Raw genomic sequence first — 18,713 nt, 5'->3', positions numbered from 1 at the left:
TCAGTACCTTACGCCATTGGTGACGCAGTGCCACACGGATAGGCTGGCACCATGCTTTGCTGGAGTTGCATCATGCTTGTGACACAACTGCAGCAATGCGTGACTTTAGCGCAGTCAAATATGTCAGGATTCCAGACTTCATTGTCATTACTTACGTCTTGGAGTGCTGTCCAGTAAATACAGCGCATCCATAGTGTTGTAAGAAGGGTGTAGTGAAAAGTGTTGATAAACTGTCTTGTCGCATCGCTGCAACTCTTTTCATGACTGAGGCCCAGGAATGCGCACTATCTTATTGATGGAGCGCCTTCCTGCCCTGTAGTTTTGTTGGAGGGCAGCGCAGCAACATTCCTTGCAGTGCAGTCCAGCACCAAAACCTGCTGAAATGAGGTCCCAAGTGTTTGCTCCATTTTTAAGACCAGCTATTTTCTGGTCTTAGAAAGCTGCCTCTAACTGCAGTTAGAGGCAGTTATTTGGGTCCTCATATCTTCAAGGATTCCCTTGTACATAACGCAAAGTGGGGTTAGCGGCCGTTGTTGCACAGGAATGCCTCCCTTGCATGTCATTATCGCTAACAGAAGTGGCGATCTTTTCTATGGACGTTTTCGCCAGAAAACTGCTGTTAACAGAGGTTAGCGACAGCTTGTACATATGGCGATGCAAATATCGCTGCAAAACCGTCGGAAAAGTGCCTCTAAGGTGGTGTTAATAACCCGTACATATGCCCCTCGGTGTCCTACAAGCCGGTCCTGAACATTAACACTAAGCAATTGAACAGAAAATGTGAAGGTAACAACTTCTTTGAAAAGGATGTACCATTGACTGGACCATATAACTATTGCTCAAAGTCAGTAAGTTGCATTTATGTCACTTCTTACTCCATGCAGCCCGACAAGGGTTAGAATTGACTGTTCACCCTTAGGACCCACTGAAAGTTAAAGGCTAAAGAGCAAGTTCCTGGCAACTGAATGAACGTGCATTAGCACCCGATTACAGGGGTTCAAGGGTCAAACAATTTACTGACCACATGGATGTCCAGTTGCTGCTTAGTTTCACAGTGAACTGGTTTGACGGCTGGATATAACTAAAGATAATGCTTTAAAAGATGCCTTGAGGTAGCAAGCAGCAGAATGTACCTCTTGGCACTGCTCCATCCCTGCCCTCTGTGGTCTGGAGAAGATTAACCAACTGCTGTTACGCAAGGTTTTATTTTGCAAAGGCTGACTTAATTCGTTAAGATGATCAGGAACAAAGCCCATTGCCTCACCCACTGCATTCCACATGGCTAGCCTGGCAGATAGCATCACAGGTCGGTTATAAATACAGACACTGTTCCTAGCCGGTGGCACGCGCATCAACTGTTTGCTGAGCTCCAAAGCAGAAGATCCACTTGCAGGCAGTGGTGAAGAGGGCACGGAAGACAGCATGGAGGGTGAGTTCGATGGGGTACAAGTTCACAGTTTTCTTGACTGCAGCTCTATATTTCTCGAGTTTGTCTCTTTAAAGCCTCACATTCTTTTCTCCCTCCAATCAATTCCCATGGCGTCTTGAAAACAAGTTGACATCAACCACTGATAATATTATTAAGTTAACTAAGTTTGTCGTATGACCTTGTTAAACGTCATAACGTATATTATGAAATCACTGAAACTTCCAATCATGCAGCGCCTTGTGACCCTCGCGGGAGAGTAGTGCGCTTCACAAGTCCCCGATTGATTGATTGATTGATTGATTGATTGTCGGCTATTTTGTTTAAAAAAAACACAAGGTCTTCAAATCCCATGAATTCTTACTTGGATACAATGGTGGTTGGGTCAATGCTCGGTGCATGAAGGCCATGTACAGATGCGTAGTAGGGATATAGCTGATGTTGCAGGGCTTGCTATTATTTTACACTTTTTAAACTATGGAGCCCATTAGGATGTTGGACGGATTGCCCCCGCCAGGCTGGCGGTAGCCACCGCCGGCCTGGCGGGGGCAATCCGCCTGACATCCACAAGTGAATTGCCCCCTGCCATATTAGTATGGCGGGGGGAACGTGGCGGACGCTTTTCCGCCCCGGTCGCCTTGCGGCCGGGGCGGAAAAGGATTAATATGGTGGCGGTGTCTAATAGACACCACCAGCCATATTACGATGGGCCAATTCAGATGCCTTCGGAAAGGCATGCGGTCTTCACTCTGGGGGCCACCAGAGTGAAGGAGGGGTGGGGGTGGGGGGTGCATACCCCCCAACATTTGCATACACGAAGCAGCAGGCACTGCGCGGTGCCTGCCGCTTCGTATATGCAAAGGCATGCATGCATTTCTGACATTGTGGCGGGCGGTGCAGTGAGCACCGTCCGCCACAATGTTAGAAATGAGGGATGCATTCACCACTGTGGCGGGCGCATCCTAATGCTGACGTCGGGACCACCGCCCTTAAGGCGGGCGGTCCCGTTTTCCGCAAGGGTGGCGGGCGGGCAAAGTCTGCCCGCCATCCTAATGGGGGCCTAAGTTGGAAAAGCAAATTCCTGTTGCTTGAAGACCGTGAAGTTTGGTGGTTTAGGTGGTACAAGAGGCTTTAGTTCAAATCTACTACTGATGAGGTGGTGTGCATATGCTGCAAGTAGAGGGGGTAACATAAAATGTTGGATCATTCTTGCAAAACATGTTGAGTGACTACAGAAAATCATATCACACAGACCATAATGTAACTGTTCAGTCATGTATGAGTTACTCCTAAAAAACACCTTGGGGCTTATTTACAAGCCCCTTGTGCCGCTGGTTCATCACTTTTAATATGGGGAAATATGACTACCGGTGGCGCAAGAGGCTTGTAAATAAGGTCCATGCTTATTAAATCCGATCCGTCCTTGCAACAGATTGTTCCATTCAGCACCTCAGCCATGTTTCTCCGGCCAACTTAGACTGTTACAAAACTGCTCTCTTCGCCGTGAAGCACTCAGCTGCTTCCGGGGACCAGGTTTGCATGTCAACAACCGAGCATTGGCAAAGTGCCACAAAATGCCCTGGCACAGGAGGCGCGCACAGTATGGCATTTACATGGTTAATATAGATCTTCCTGTTTAGTTTTGGAGTGCGCCTTACTGGGACATAAGGAAGAAATTACACGACGAGTCCTTAAAACGGAGTTATGAAACACCACACATCTTTCTTCTATAATATAAAAAGCAAATAGGTCAAAGATTTGGTATGTTCCAGCCTCTCCCTTTTGTACTGAATATAATGGTACGGCCGGCTTTGGTTGACTTGTTGCTGCATAAATAGTGTAAACAGACTTTACAAGTATCGCGCGGATTTGAAACGTTTTTGGGGAAGTCTGCAGATTACTAAATGCACTCATGCAATAAATGAAACAGCCTTTATGGCTGGAAGTGGAATGGGGAAAAACGGTCTAGTTACTTGAGACAGAGTCTGAGGCGCTTGGCAGACGGGACAGTGAGAGCTAGGAGAATGGGCGAAGTTAAAATAGGTAAGCCGTTTTCAGTGCGATTGTTTGTTACTGTTAGGTGATCGATCTGCTATTTTGTGTCCTTTGCATTGCAGTCAGTTCGTATAGTAGTGTAGAGTGTTTTCCTCTCCAGAAATACACGAACAGGCATGTAGCGTGTTTCAAGTAATGCTTTATTTAAGCATAACATTCAGGAAACAGGTCTGCACCATAACACTGCTTCTGCCAACTGCTCCAAACAGAATAATTGCCCATAGAGCACTACTATGTCAGGAGTGACCTAACATGCCCCGTGCAGTGGAGCACAGAACGGGATAAGCAACACAACATATCCCCCTTAACTCCAAAGAACACATTACAATAGATAATTACAAGCCTGTATATAAAGTTTACATTAACAAGATGTATTATAAATAATGCACCTTTGTACTCTATATTCTACAACATTAAACTCTATCCTCATGCATGAATTAAAGTATAACCTCTATCCCACGCCCCCCTTAAAAAAAAGGAAGGAAGAAAATAACAACAAAACAACAACAAAAATTATACAGAAATGGATAAAGTCAACCAACAACATAATCCTTCAACCATCCTGGATATTCCCTTTTCAAGTTAGCTAAATCATCCACTCTCCCTTCTTCTACCTTCCACACCAGTAGCATTCTCCAGAGTAACCCCAGACGTACCAGAGTCACAAGACGTATCAGGGTTAATCTCCATAGTGCCCTTCAAATGTACACTATTCAACTCCACAGCATCATCCAACAAAGATGAGTATACCTCTTCATTCACATCTTTTCTGCCCTTATTCCACTGATCCTTTGAACCCAAACTAACACGCTTGAGATCCCACACTTTGCCACTTTTAAGCCTCATCGCATTCTGCAAAATTTCGACAACTTCTTCCGGTTCAAAGAATTGACTCCCACCCTTGGGAACTTTATTGGGTTTCTGTACACGTACCCAATCTCTCAGATTAACATATACAGGTTTAACACCATCAATACAGTCATAATGAGACTTATTTTTCTTATGTGTTTCTTCCATTCTTTCTCTCACAAAATCCAGTGACCACTGCTCCACAGCACAATCACGGAACCACACAGGAGTACATTTGCATCCGGGGCTTCTTCCTCTCATTATTATAAAAGGGGATAACCCTGTAGTGTCATTGGCAGTAATTCTATATGCCCACACAACCTTCCGTACAGTGTTATGCCAGTCACATTGTTTACCCACAGCACATTTAATAAGTCCCTTAATTACCCTATTGAATCTCTCCACAGTGCCATTCCTGCTGGGATTATAAAGAGACATGTGTTTGTGTTTCAACCCTACTCTTTCAAATATGCTTTAGCAGCATTAGACACGAATTGCACTCCATTACCACTTAACATAGCAGCAGAAATCCCTTCAGACCAAAATATCCTGTCTAACAACCCTAACACCGTGCAGTATCAGCTTTATTAACAATATCTACTACAAGCCATTAAAAAAAAGAACCATAAGCACCATCACATACTCCTGTAAGTCCCTTACGGGTTGAATAAATCCAACACAACACTCTCCCAAGGTTGTTTAGGAACAAACATTCACTCATTGGCGGCCTCAATGTCTTAAGAGACTTAAATGCAGATGAGCATACCCCACAGGATCTGACAAGTCTCTTCACCACCTTGTCAACTCCGGGCCAACAAAACATCTTTTTGACTACTGTTTAAATCCTCACACCTCCAAAATGTCCTTCATGACATTGGCTCAACATTTCTGAAGTAAACTCCACAGAGGAATTATACCACCTGCAAACAATTACTTACTTAGCCACAGATAATTCCGACCTGACTTCCCAAGAAGGCCTACATGCATCAGTTAAATGCTCCTTCCTTGGCCAAACAATACAAGCATTCAAAAATGTTTTATAAAACCACATCATCCTTGAGTTCCTTCGCCTACTCTTCTCTCTTAACCACTTGGCTGCTATGGCTTTTCCCCTCCTGTGCTGAGAAGCTTTGAAGCCCATTGTTCATGACGAGCTCACCTTGTCATGAGCACAGCTCCAGTGTGCCTCATGACGAGCTGAGCTCGTCATGAGCCTCGAAGAGGTTAATAGCAGGAGTGCCTGAGTCATATAATAATGCTATATTAAAGTAATTCCATACATTGTCCTCACATTTTTCCAACAGACAAGGCATTCTAGATAACAATACGTCCCAATTTAACTTTTACCCTTGTTGGAACCAGAGGTCTCTGGTTGGCACAGGTATACACTTGTGACAAGCAGGGACCCTCAACTCCACGTCAGGGCAAGGGAATACTCCTTTGAATAACCCCTGCTCACCCTCTAGGTAGTGTGGCGCAAACAGACAAGGCTAATCCTCAGGGCGATAGTAAGTTAAGCATTTATGATCACACACAGTAAACCCACTGACCCGCCACAAATGGACACCAGTCAAATGCTTGTATCAAAAATACGTATACTTTATATAAAAGATATGTTCAAGCAGGATTATCACAAGACCAAAATAACGTTTAGCGATTGGAGGCCACCAGGTTACAATAGGCAAGCTTAGTCTTTAAATGTTCGTTGTTCAGCAAGGTACGATGACAGGGAAATAAGAACGTTGCGGACCCTGGATCCGATCTGAACTCGGGACGGAGTTCAAGTGTACCTTGCTTGTGGAAGTCCGAGACGTTTCAGGTGCGGCTACTGGTGAGGGCGGACCCTGGACGAGGCCGACGGTTCTCCAGAGGATCTCTCCGGCTCGGTCCCCCTCGAGGAGCGAGGCGGGGGAGCTAGACTGTGGAGGGTTGCGGCGATCCGGGATCGATGCAGCTCACGGGGCGAGGCGCCGTTCAGGGCTGCGGGACGTACTACTTCTTAGCACGCCGGGTCGTACTCGTGGATCTGTGAGGGGCGTCGCGTTCTAGGGCAGACGGGTGCAGCACCAGGCTTCCGGTACCACGGTACGGGGAGGCCTTTCTTGAGGTGCAACTAACCAACCAAAGAGCCAGTACTGTAATCTCTATTTATATGAAATTGCCTGCGCGCAAAGAATTAAACTAAGTGAGGGACAGTGCCACAGTTGACAGCTTAAATCAATTTTATTTTTGCAATCAATTTTTGAAGGGAATCAATTGGTTCAGAGTTTACCAAAAGTTCAAAAAAATACGGCACACAAACAATACAGGGACAATTATTCAGTCAGTCAAATTATCTTTATTCGATTTAGTTAAAAATCATACAAAGAGCATAAAAATGTGTTATATACAATTAAAATACAATTAAACAATTTCATTGCAATCGAATACATATGACAGAGTGTAATGATAAAAACAAAGATTAAAAATCTATACAAGCAATTTATACAGGGTGATTTTCTAAACTCCTACATGATCTAGATCTAGCTGCCGCCACTAAAAAGTTTGCCATGCAAAATGTAATGCGGATATTTTTCAATGATTGTAGGTAAAGCATGGCTGGTCTAACCTGGGAAAAGCCAGCTTCCCTTAAAACAGGTAACAAATGTTTTTTTCTCTGTTCGGAAAAATAATCACAAAACATAATAAAGTGCATGGTGTCTTGTGCAGAGAAATTGTCACATGTGCACGGTGGAGCTAGCTCGGGTTTTGTCCAGGTATTGAAACTGAACAAATAAAAATTAATAAGATTAAACCTAAATTTCGTTAAAAGAAACCTATGAAATGAATTAGTGACAAAACATAAATAAGGTTCAAGTGCGGGTGAATTAACTAATAAATAATGGCGTCTAACTGATGGCTTTAACAGTTCAGTTTCTTCATGGCTCATTCTTGCACTTAGCATAAATTGTTTTTTTATGGTATCCACGTCATGTTTAGTTATTCCAGAAGGGTCAGTAAACAAATCTGGCCGTCCCAGGTTCGTGAAGGTTTTTTCCAAATAAGCCAGCCATGGAATTACTCTATTATGCTCCAAGCACATAACATCTTTCATGATCAGATGGTTAAGGGTTAATTCTGGATTTAGCCATGTCTTGAGCCAATATATTAAAGGCGCTAATTTTAACCTATCTTGGACGTAATCCATTCCTACCTCTGTGTGAATGGAAAAAGTCGGTGCTGATTGGGGAAGGCACAAAAGAGCGCGAAAAAATCTATTTTCTGCCTTCTGGATGTTTTCCAAACGAACATAACCCCATAAAGGCGCACCATAAAGTGCCAGAGAGAAGCATTTGCTGTTATACACCTTTAAGATGGCTTCCATCGGTCTGTGGCCCAACCTTTTTGCAAAACCCAAGAGGGCCATTGATGTCCTTGTCACAGCTAAGCTTTTGGCCTTTTTCCTGGGGACCCCAGGTACCCTTGTTGTCAAAAAGCACACCCAGGTAGGGAAAAACGGGAACTCTAGACACTACTTCACCTTTACATCTAAATGTTTTTACCATGGTTCTTTTGTTTTGCGGTCCAACGGCCATAGTATGTGATTTATTTGAATTAACCTTCAAATCAAGATGGTCCATGAAGATACCAAATGCATCCAAAAGCTGTTGGAGACAAACGCCAGTACGTGCTATAAGCACTGCGTCGTACGCGTATAGGAGAGCCGGGATCTTAACTTCTCCTACACGCGGAACGTCTCTCGCAGCCCCCTCTAGATGATTGCCAAGGTCGTTGATATAGATTGTAAAAAGCAGAGGAGCTAGTATGCAGCCCTGCCTAACACCCCGCATCGAGTTAAAACGGGGCGTACATCTGCCTTCTCTTGTAACCCTCACTACTGCAAAAAGCTCTTGATGGAGTGAAGCCATGAACCTAACCAAGGCCTCATCAATCCCCATCCTCAAAAGGATAGCCCAGAGCTTGGACCTGTTGACCAAGTCGAAGGCCGAGGAGAGGTCCATGAATGCTAAGTACAAGGACCCCTCCTTGGCCACCGTATACTTTGAGATCAACAGGTGCAAGTTAGAGCACTGCTCAATCGTACCTCTTTTCTCTCTGAAGCCATACTGGATGTCGGCCAACCCACCACAACCTTCCAGGCTATCCCTTAACCTAGCCAAAAGCACTCTACCCAAGATCTTTATTGAGGAGTCCAGAAGGGATATAGGCCGATAACACCCCGGATCGTCCCTTTGCCCCTTTTTAAATATGGGGACTATAGTAGAAGTCACCCATGTAGTTGGGGGAGGGGTACTGTAGCGCCTACCTGGGGTGTGGGGGTCAGGAAGAGACGGAGAGCGGTAATTAGAAGACGTAGTACCCGCCTATGGCCACTGGAGGGAGCCAGGCGATTGCGGGACTACATTCCCCAGAGACCCTGCAGCCACGGAAACGGAAGCGCTGGATTGACAAAAGCCTTCCGAGGTAACGGCTCGGGGCTTGTCAATCAAGACCTTGATTGTGTTCAGGACGGAGCCTTGTCAGTGTAACCGGAGCTAGTATCCAGGTACTTCTTTGCCCCTTCGAGCAGAACGGATTCTGCTTTCCCCGCATTCCTTGACCATTTGTTTGGTGCTTAAACCATTTTAGCGAGTCCCCGCATTGATAAGACGGGCGCCTCGCTTTTGCTGGTGGCGTTTGTGAGACCCGCGCAGGAGCGCGTTGTCGTCTCCGCCGCTGTACTTTTCTTTGAACTATCTTCTGGCTGTGGTCAGGTGGCGTTTGTGAGACCCGCGCAGGAGCGCGTTGTCGTCTCCGCCGCTGTACTTTTCTGGGGGTTCCAGTTGTGCATTCCAGGCGTGCCGGTACCGGTGCGCATAAATTGAAGACACCCTTGCTGATTTTGTTGTTTGTTTTTTCCTTGCTGATTTTGCCGTCCTTTTGGAAACCGTAGACGCCTGTTGTCCGACTACTCCTGAGTAGGCGTGGTCCCTCTTCACGACGTACTGTTTGCTGTTTGTTTCTCCGAGGGCATCACAAGCGCTGCTATACACCTTTACAGTTAGTACCTGTCAGTTCATGAACTTCTGTGATCGTGCTTCCTGCGCATTACTGGGTGTCTAATGTTGGTTCTTTTTCTTTCTTTAACCGCAGAAAACACCGGGGGTTCATAGACACTGGCGAGCGAGTGGGTGGACGGCGTCCATACAATTCCCAGAAGCCTTTTGGAACATCCTTTATTGTTTACCCCTTTCCCCTTCCTCCCTGGGAGACATTCATGCATAGTTGTGTTACCCCTGCACTGTGTATTTTGTTTTCCGGAGAAGGGGGGGACTAGACATCTATCCATCGTTCCTGCTGACATCTTTCAGAGGTTAGTGGTATATTCCATTGACGTCGCGACAGGTACTATTTGCAGCTGTGAATACATTAGCTAAGATGCCCACCCATAGTTCTGGTGAATGTATATAAAAATCCGCCGGTACCCCATCCGGGCCAGGGGCTTTGTTCCTAGTTGTGGCGCAGATTGCTTTCTCCACCTCAGCCCTATTAAAGTGCAAGGGAGTGGCCTCAGGGGAGGTGGTATCAAGTGGTTGGGTGATGGTACCATTTTCTCCATAGACAGAACTAAAATGTCCCAGCCACTTGTCATCTGGGATGACACAGTCCGTGTCTAAGTTTGGTGAGTCTGAGAAATAAGGCTGGTTGATAACAGACCAAAATTGCCTGCTATCCCGCAAGATGTCTATGGAAATTAAATTCTCCCAAGCCTCCTGCTTGATCTTATCCTGTCTGTTCTTGATAGCTCTTTTATATTCTTTTCTTAGGCTTGCAACCAGTGCCCTATCCCTAGGGTTTGCTCTAAGGGCCAGTTTTAAGGCTTTATGGGCTTTTGAACACAGAGCGTCAAACCATCGGCAGGGTTTAATCTCTCCCTTCCTCAGTTGGACCATGAGGCTAGAAGAGACTTTACTGCAGATCTTTTGAAAAGCATCCATGATGACCCCGCCCTGCGAGGATGGGTTTTGGCAAATCATTATCAGGTCATTTATCTGTGGGCCAATATCAGCATAAAAATCACTAGGGACCACATTTGCCCACTTCAGCCGTCTACCCTGGTCAATTAGGCTTAGTGCAGGTCCAGGGTTAACCTGTCCTGGCTTGGGGCCCATACAATCCCCCCATGCCACCACCAAAAGGACGGGATTATGGTCACTAACAGGGGAAGGGACTGTACAGTAAGAAATAGTACGGGTGAGAATGGCAGGAGTCGCAAAGATATAATCAATCGTTGTCCCAGGCATTGTCCCCTTGAAGGTGGGTAATCTAGACTCTCCCTCCCTATTCCCTGGTTCAAAGAAATTAAAGTAGGCCAAAAGTTCCTCAAGTTCTTCACCCACTTTAGTGTGCTCAGAGTGAGGCCCTCCTGACCCGTTGTCTCCATACAATCAATTGAGCCACAGCCTAGATCACAAGGGTGGATATTAAAATCACCCATTAACACATATTCATAATTAGTGTGAGTATTATGACTGATTGAATTTAAACTCCAGTGCGGCGATGTTCTCCCCTCCCCAGTCCTTATTACTGGAGTTATAAAAATTAATAAACAAAGTACTCTTAGAAGGACTAATCACCCTTTCTACAATCATGCAATTCAAGGAGTCATGTTCAATCTGTTGCAGCGACCCTTTAAGGTCAAGTGAAAAGAGAGTCAAAAGGCCCCCCCTAGCTCTGCCTGCATTACTTGGGCTTGCAGCTACAGCGAAACCAACAAAACCGTCCAGCCAAAACTGGCATGAGGTGTCCCAAGTTTCCTGTAGGGCAATAACATGATGTTCTCTAATAAAGCTCATCCAATCAGTGTCGTTCAATTTAGATCTAATTCCTGCAACGTTCCAGCTAAGGATTTTGCAACCCGTTGCTCGAATTGGATTGCTTCCCCCCACAGTCGATGTTAGCTCAATAATGGTTACTCAAGATAAGCCCACCATCCTCGCTTGTGTCCTGTGCGATCTGTGGGCTGATGAGCGGAGGGACATTTGGGACTATTGCTGATTGAGTCGCTATACCAACATTAGCATTTCTGCGTTCCACTGATGCCCTCCTGCCCTGCCATCTAGCTTGGTAAGTTATTATAGGCCCCGAGTAGGCTGGAGGTTGATAAAAGAAGCCTAAGGGAACGGGTCTCAAGCGATCCCTAAACGAGATCGCAGAACCGTCCCAGAACAGCCTATCAGCTACATTGTCCCTACAAAAGTTGATCACCACACAATCACCATATGTAGTTTTTGGTTGTTTGCCAATCCTGCCCACTCTCCTTGCATGGATTATCATATCAGCAATGTTTTCCCCACAACATTTATCAGAGCACCACATTTTCACTTTGGCCATAAGATCCCTGGTAGATTCTCTCTCCCCTTCCATAAGGGGTTCCACGCCAATAAACACAGCTACCAAGGGAAAGGCCTCTGGGGGAAGGTGAAGTTTGTATGAGCTTGGGGTGGCCCTCCTCAGTAGGGGTAAGATCTTCGGGGGTTGAGCCGATGGTTGGGCACCTGAAATAGGGACATTCACCATCTGTTGAGGGGGAACTGGTGTTAAAACCTGTGGTCTGGCATTTTTACACATAGTACTACTTGTGGGGAGTATATTTATCGTATTGCCTACTGGTGTCAAAACCCCACCCGCCACCTCAGTTATACATTTGTTTGTTAGAACTGGGTAGGCCGGTAAGGAGCTTACAAGTCTGTCAATGAGGGAACATTTTTTTAGAAGGCCTTCCAAGCATGTATTTAAAGTGTCCACAATGTCTTTTGCAATACCCACCAAGAGGGGTTCAATCCTCGCCACAAAAAGCTCCTCCAGTTTATCCTCCAAACTGTCCGAAATGTCAGTTGTATGTGGCTTCGAAATGACTTTTTCCCCTTTTTTAATTAGCTGAGGCGGCCGCTGGGGGGGACACCCTTGGAGATGTAACAGTAAGAATGGGGACAGTGTCTTTACTCGTTTCACCGAGAGGGGGAGGGTTTACTATAGTGACAAGTGGTTCCAGGGGGTAACTGGGTACATTAATGGGGCCTGGAACAGCTGCCTCCAGAGACTGTGATGATGCAACATACCGAGGGGAAGTTGGAGCAATGCCCAGTTCTTGCTCAGCGTTGGCAATCTCCTTAGTAAGTGCCCCCACAGCAGAGGAGAGGTATGACATTATAGAGTTAGAGTGCCTTGGTACTTTGGCATTTTCCCCCCATCCTCCATGGTTACCTGTTTTTTCCTCTTACCCATTTGTAGTGGTAGATGTTAGCAGGGTGGCCCCGCCCCGCCTCCTTCTGCCTCGGACTGCCAAAGACTGCCCCGCCCTTGTCCCGGGCTTCTACCGGGCAGCGCGCGACTCGCGGGGAGAGTGGAGGGCGCGAGCTATGAAGCGCCTCCAGGCGCGCTGGTGACTCCTCCCTCGTGCGCTGGTCCCGGGGCTGCTGGGTAGTGTAGTTCCCCAATGGGAACTACCGCCGTTCCCCTCACGGATTCCCTGGTCAGCGCGGCCGTTCCCCTCACGGCGCTGATGTTGTATGGAAAACGCCCTGTGCCCCTGCCACGGGCTGTGCAGGTAAGGCTTGGTCTCCCCAGGGGCTCGCCGAGGGCGCTAGCTATGAAGCGCGCTGGTGACTCCTCCCTCGTGCGCCGGTCCCGGGGCTGCTGGGTAGTGTAGTTCCCCGATGGGAACTACCGCCGTTCCCCTCACGGCTTCCCTGGTCAGCGCGGCGTTCCCCTCACGGCGCTGATGTTGTATGGAAAACGCCCTGTGCCCCTGCCACAGGCTGTGCAGGTAAGGCTTGGTCTCCCCAGGGGCTCGCCGAGGGTGCGAGCTATGAAGCGCGCTGGTGACTCCTCCCTCGTGCGCCGGTCCCGGGGCTGCTGGGTAGTGTAGTTCCCCGATGGGAACTACCGCCGTTCCCCTTACGGCTTCTCTGGTCAGCGCGGCCGTTCCCCTCACGGCGCTGAAGTTGTATGGAAAACGCCCTGTGCCCCTGCCACGGGCTGTGCAGTAAGTAGAATGGTCTACGCGTTTCGAACCCTTTTTGAGTACAAGGGGTACACACGGATTTTGACTTGCCATCTGCGATATAGAGGACCAGCGAAGGCTCGAATCAAAGGCCGGCCACTCAATTAATTTGAGCATTGCTATATTTGAACACTACCATACAGAGAACCGACGAATTTCCTCACAAATAATTCGTGTGGTCCCCAGCGTTGTGCATTTGCCCAACGTTCGGGTGTTCAATTCAAAGTATGAGTTCTCACACAAGCCATGAGGTCCTGATGAGAACCCCTTGAACTCAAAAAGGGTTTGAAACGTGTAGACCATTCTACTACACCATAAGACCATTAAACTCCAACTAATCCCTGCCAAAATTATAAAAACAAGCTGATATGTTTTTCTAGCACGGTTGTCTATGGTGTTCTCTTGATTTCTCATTCATCTGTTTCCTAAAAACTAATTTGTGACATTGTAATTGTATATATAGTTGTGTGTGTGTGCTGTGCATGAGAGAATGAACGTGAAATGTTGATCAACTAGGAATGGTAGGTTTTTTATGAACTTTTTCTACTTATTGTTGTGTTACTCAGTTTTGGTTTATGAAAATGTCATTTTTATGAATAATTGTCCCTGTATTGTTTGTGTGCCAAATTTTGTTGAACTTTTGGTAAACTCTGAACCAATTGATTCCCTTCAAAAATTGATTGCAAAAATAAAATTGATTTAAGCTGTCAACTGTAGCACTGTCCCGTACTTAGTTTAATTCTTTGCGCGCAGGCAATTTCATATAAATAGAGATTACAGTACTGGCTCTTTGGTTGGTTAGTTGTATTTGAGAGGCTTGGCCTTACTGTGGGAAGCCCACACCCAGTGTTGTGTTTTCACTTTCTTGAGGTGCGGCACGAGCCTTGGTATGCAGGAGGGCAAAGCGAGACAGTCGGGTACGTTACGACGTACGGACCGTCCAAGGCTATGGAATGCTCTCCGTGCAGATTCCGGCTGGAGAAGATGAGAGGCACACAATGCGCTCCGTAAGCGGCGAGGTGACAGGAGAGCGGGCGGCCCGGCACTGAAGCGGAGAGCGACTCAGGGATGAGCGGGACTCTCTACGGCAGGGCGACCAGGCTCCGAGCTGTCACGACCTGGGAGGGCGAAGGCACCCGAGTCACAACTCTGGCGAGGGAATAAGAACTAAGGCCCAACAGCAGACGGGCACAAGCAGATAAAACCTAATGGTCCTGGGGTTCCGTTCAGGGGGCAAGCTCTCGATCAAGTCCTTGGAGATCGTTTCAGGCACAAGTATACAAAGTCCTCTCTGGTCCTTTCCTCTCCGTTCTCAGCAAGGCACCACTGCAGGCCAGTCTAACAGGATACAGACTGGTTTCTGTCCTTCAGCTTCTCTTGGTCCTTCTAGTCAGGCAGAGGTTCGTTGTGGTCAAAACTGGATCTGATTTGTAAGGAGCGGAGCTCCTATATTTATACTGCGTTTCTTTTGTCTTTGCAGGCCAGGGGGCCTGAGCCTGGTTCAACCCCGTTCTGGAGTACTCTGTTGACAGGACGCTGCCGTCTTCTTTCAGGGTGCAGGGCAGAGACATCAGACGCTCCGCAGGAGGTGGAGCCAGCATTGTGGTGGTGGAGCACAACCCTATTCAGAGTCAAGGACTACTCCGCCCACCCATCCTGGTGTAAGCACCCCATTCACCACCTGAAGCACCCGACTATCCCCGGGAATCTCCCAGCCCTGTCACTCACACAAACCCCAGACAGCAGATACACATCCTGGCAGAGGCGGCTGAACAGTTAGGCGAGCAAAGGCTAACTTTCTAAAAAGTAGCATTTGCAAATACAGGATATTAAAATAAACCTTACTAAAGGAAGTACTTAATTATTCTGAGTTCAGGCATACTAAACTCGACATGCTACCGTGTTCCCTGAGCCTGCCGGGACTTTAGCGTGTAATAGCTCCGACAGCTCATCTGGCCTAAGAGAACAGGTAGCCCTTCAACAGTGAAGAACCAAAAAGGGCGGTAATTCACTACTAGGACATGCCACACTCTAGGCTTGTCCTACCTTAGAAGGTGAGGGAAGGTTCCGGGACTGGCAAGTGGGGCACTTGCGCAGTCAGCGTGACAGTACGAGACTGTACGCGGGGTCAGCAATGGGGGACCTGAGACATATGTTTTGTAAAGGGAAAGCCGATAGGAGGGGGCAAGACTTCCACCGCATAAGGGGAAGAGAAATATAGGAAAAGCGTAGATCAATGCGTAAGCCATAAGTGGGGCCAGCTTATTAAAAAGCTACGGAGATCCCAAATATTCTTAGAATCTCTAATATTAACAATTTAACAACGTTAATGACTGAGATAACAGCGGAGGCGTCTCAGAGCATGGCAGTAAGATATAATTTCCTTGTACATAGGTAACCGATGAGAGGGACAATTGAACAAATCCCCAAAAACTGACAAGAAGGAGCAATTAAGAAAAAGTAAAATAATCCACTGAGGTGGAGCCTATACTGAAGAGGAAGGGGTAAGTCAATGTATCTTCTAATAACAAGGTTGGAGGTAATCCATAATTGCCCTGAACAACTGACACCCCCCCCAGGTTAAAAGACTGGATAATAATTCAATGATGTTTTAACCTAGGCCAGACAGACCATAATGAGGAGCTGAAAAGAAATTGTTGCCCTTTTTTAACCAAATACTGCAAATCGAATGACAGTATATGAGGAGAGCGTACATCTCTCATTGAGTAGTAAGTATTATTACTCGCAACCACTCTATGGAAAGCAAAAATTTAGAGGGACTGTGAAGACTAACAAAGTATCTCTCTCCCGTATTAGATTTTTTAAAACAAGAGCTGTAGTGAACAATCTACGTTATCACCTCGAAGAGCGAGAAGTGGAGCAGTTAAAAACAAAAAATAAGGTGTGTGCAGAATAAATTCTGCGTACTTCATTGACGATTGAGATAAATGTGAGAATGGATGTTTCACTACCTGAGGAGTGAGAAAAAGCAAGAATGAGACAGTGGGGTAGCTCTATGCAAGATATAACTGTATGAGAAAATGGTATCAGTGTAAAGTGGGTTCCCCCAAAAAAGTGCACAGGCTGTAGATGCATAAATCGAGTAAAGCAACATGACAGGAGTCTTAAACCAAAGAGTGGTTCTGTTGATATATAGAACCTAAATACATGCTAGATGTCAATAAGAATTGTGTGTATCAAACCGTACCAAGATCAACTAGTGATTATGTTTTATGTTTTATGTTTTAATTTATCCCAACAGCAAGATCCACCGAAACGCGTCGACACATTTTTATGTATTTTCATATATTGTTATGAATATTGTTTGATGATAATATGTTCGTTTTTTCTGCACATGGCTAAATAGAATATGTAGTTGAGTCCATCATTACTTGCATATTGGTGATATTGTTTTTAATCTGTTTGATATCTGCATAATAGGTTGATGTACTGACTAAATATGAATTATATGTGGTTCTATGTTTTTATGAAAATAAAAGTCTGAGACTTTATCTCGGTTACACAATGACCTCCTGTAGATTGTAAGTGCCTTTTGTGGTGTCACTTCTAAAATAGTCCTCACACTGGTGATTGAAAGATTTGAATGCTTGATGAGTCCCACAGGCCGAGACCAATAGACCTGAGTAGGTAAGGAGTTATTGTGTGAAGTTGTGTTACACGACCAAGGGAACCCCTTGGTTTTTTTTTACTTGTTGACTGACCCTGTTCCCTTGTGGTTAAGTAAGGGTGACTCTCTTCTTGTTTCCATAGTGACATTAATATCAGCCTCGCACAAAATGTATCTTGACCTCTGTAATATCTTTTTTAAATGACATTTCTGTGCACAGAGTTATCAAATGTATCTTAGTGACAGTAATTGGCCTCAAGGGTCAAGACTGAATATCAATTCCCACCACTTCGGAATGTCGTATATCTTTTCTTATGATTTAAATGCTTGATATCTGGTGAGATTTAATGTGTGAGTGAGCGCTATATTAGGCAGTAAAACATATATAGACAGGGTCACATTTCATTAGGTATATGTTGTCACCTCATTTCATGCAACATGCATGCAGTATTGCATCATAGCGATCATAACCACCACTACTGTATCTGTACAGTCATACATGCTGACTTCAGCATTGCACTTAAAAGTATTCAGGGGTAAAGCTTAAAATATGTGACTTGACAATATGTAATAGCGTTGAGATTAAAGTTGTTTAGTGCTGAAATGAATTCATATGTATTGCCCCTTTTTTGATAATGCAGGGTGCTAGTAGTATTTTCTTCACATTAGTGGAGCAACAACCTCTCTACAGTTCTAATTAACTGTATTACTTTTGTATTTTTGCGCACAATCAGTGCAACAGCTTTTCAGTACTTTTGTGCCTCATGCACAATAAATGTGAGCTTAAACAATGGAAAAACGTATATCCAAGAAAAAATACGCAAGTTGTTGTTATGTCATTACATGAGGAGAAAAAGAAAGAAAATTGCTTCAGTGCTGTTTATTCCATATTATGTTGTAGCTTTCTATGCAGGACTTCATTTAGCTCATTGGTGCTGTTAAACCAGAAAAACTGATTTTCCAAGACCAACTGGAAAGTTTCAGAGTCCTAAATCACCTCAGAAGCACATGGGCGCGCTTCACTGCATCTCTCCTCACATCATGGGAACTGCATAATCTTTATTAAAGTTCCACTCTTCAAGATAAAAACTGCAGTCTCACCTCAGAGTTTATACTGGTGAATGCCGCCCCTGCAGTCATGAGGTGATTATCCTCTCAGCATGGGAGGCATTATTCACTGAAGCCAGACTTGGTGTAATGGGAGCGAACTACTCTTTAAGGGAAAAGCAGTTGTCTCACCTCAGAGTGTCGCCCCTCACAGTCATGAGGTAATTATCCTCTCAGCATGGGAGCCACTAATCACTAAAACTGAGAGACGTAGCAGGAGCCGTTATCTGAAGCAAAAACATCACAGTCTCAGCCTTGACCTCTCAGCTGTCAGGAAAGCTGTTCCGAGGCTGCTTTTGGGCTGTCAAAGTATTGCTGCCACCGTCCGGGGCCCCTCCACAGCGCGGAGCTCCAAGTCTAAGCGGCCATCTTCTCGCGTGGTGAGACCACGCCTCCCCTCGTCGCCAATTTGTAGTGTGTGTTCCTTTCCAGTAAGACACGAGCAGACAGGTAGCATGTTACAAGTAATGAATGCTTTGTTTAAGCATAACATTCATGAAACAGGTCTGCACAATATTGCTGTCTCTGCCAGCTTCCCTTTGCAGGATCATGGCCCATAGAACATTACTGTGTCAGGGATGACGTAGCACACCCCGTGCTGT

The 18,713-nt window shown here is 45.8% G+C and overlaps 1 protein-coding gene across 2 annotated transcripts in view; it reads left to right on the top strand.

The window, feature by feature from the left end:
* The first annotated feature begins 1,301 nt into the window (after positions 1-1,301).
* The window catches only part of LOC144768424 (protein-glutamine gamma-glutamyltransferase 6-like), a 483,154-nt gene continuing 465,742 nt past the window's right edge, over positions 1,302-18,713 (top strand). Inside the window, exon 1 of one of the 2 annotated variants that reach the window (XM_078652069.1) lies at positions 1,302-1,429. In XM_078652069.1, coding sequence (XP_078508195.1) covers positions 1,423-1,429 — 7 coding nt within the window. In that variant the 5' untranslated portion in view covers positions 1,302-1,422. Of the gene's footprint in view, positions 1,430-3,314; positions 3,470-18,713 lie in introns of those variants that run through there. The other variant, XM_078652067.1, reaches the window with a different exon arrangement.

Source organism: Lissotriton helveticus, chromosome 7 (assembly GCF_964261635.1).
Source record: "Lissotriton helveticus chromosome 7, aLisHel1.1, whole genome shotgun sequence".
NCBI lineage: Eukaryota > Metazoa > Chordata > Amphibia > Caudata > Salamandridae > Lissotriton > Lissotriton helveticus.
Note: the sequence above shows the minus strand (reverse complement) of the source record. Positions and strands in the feature narration are given on the sequence as shown.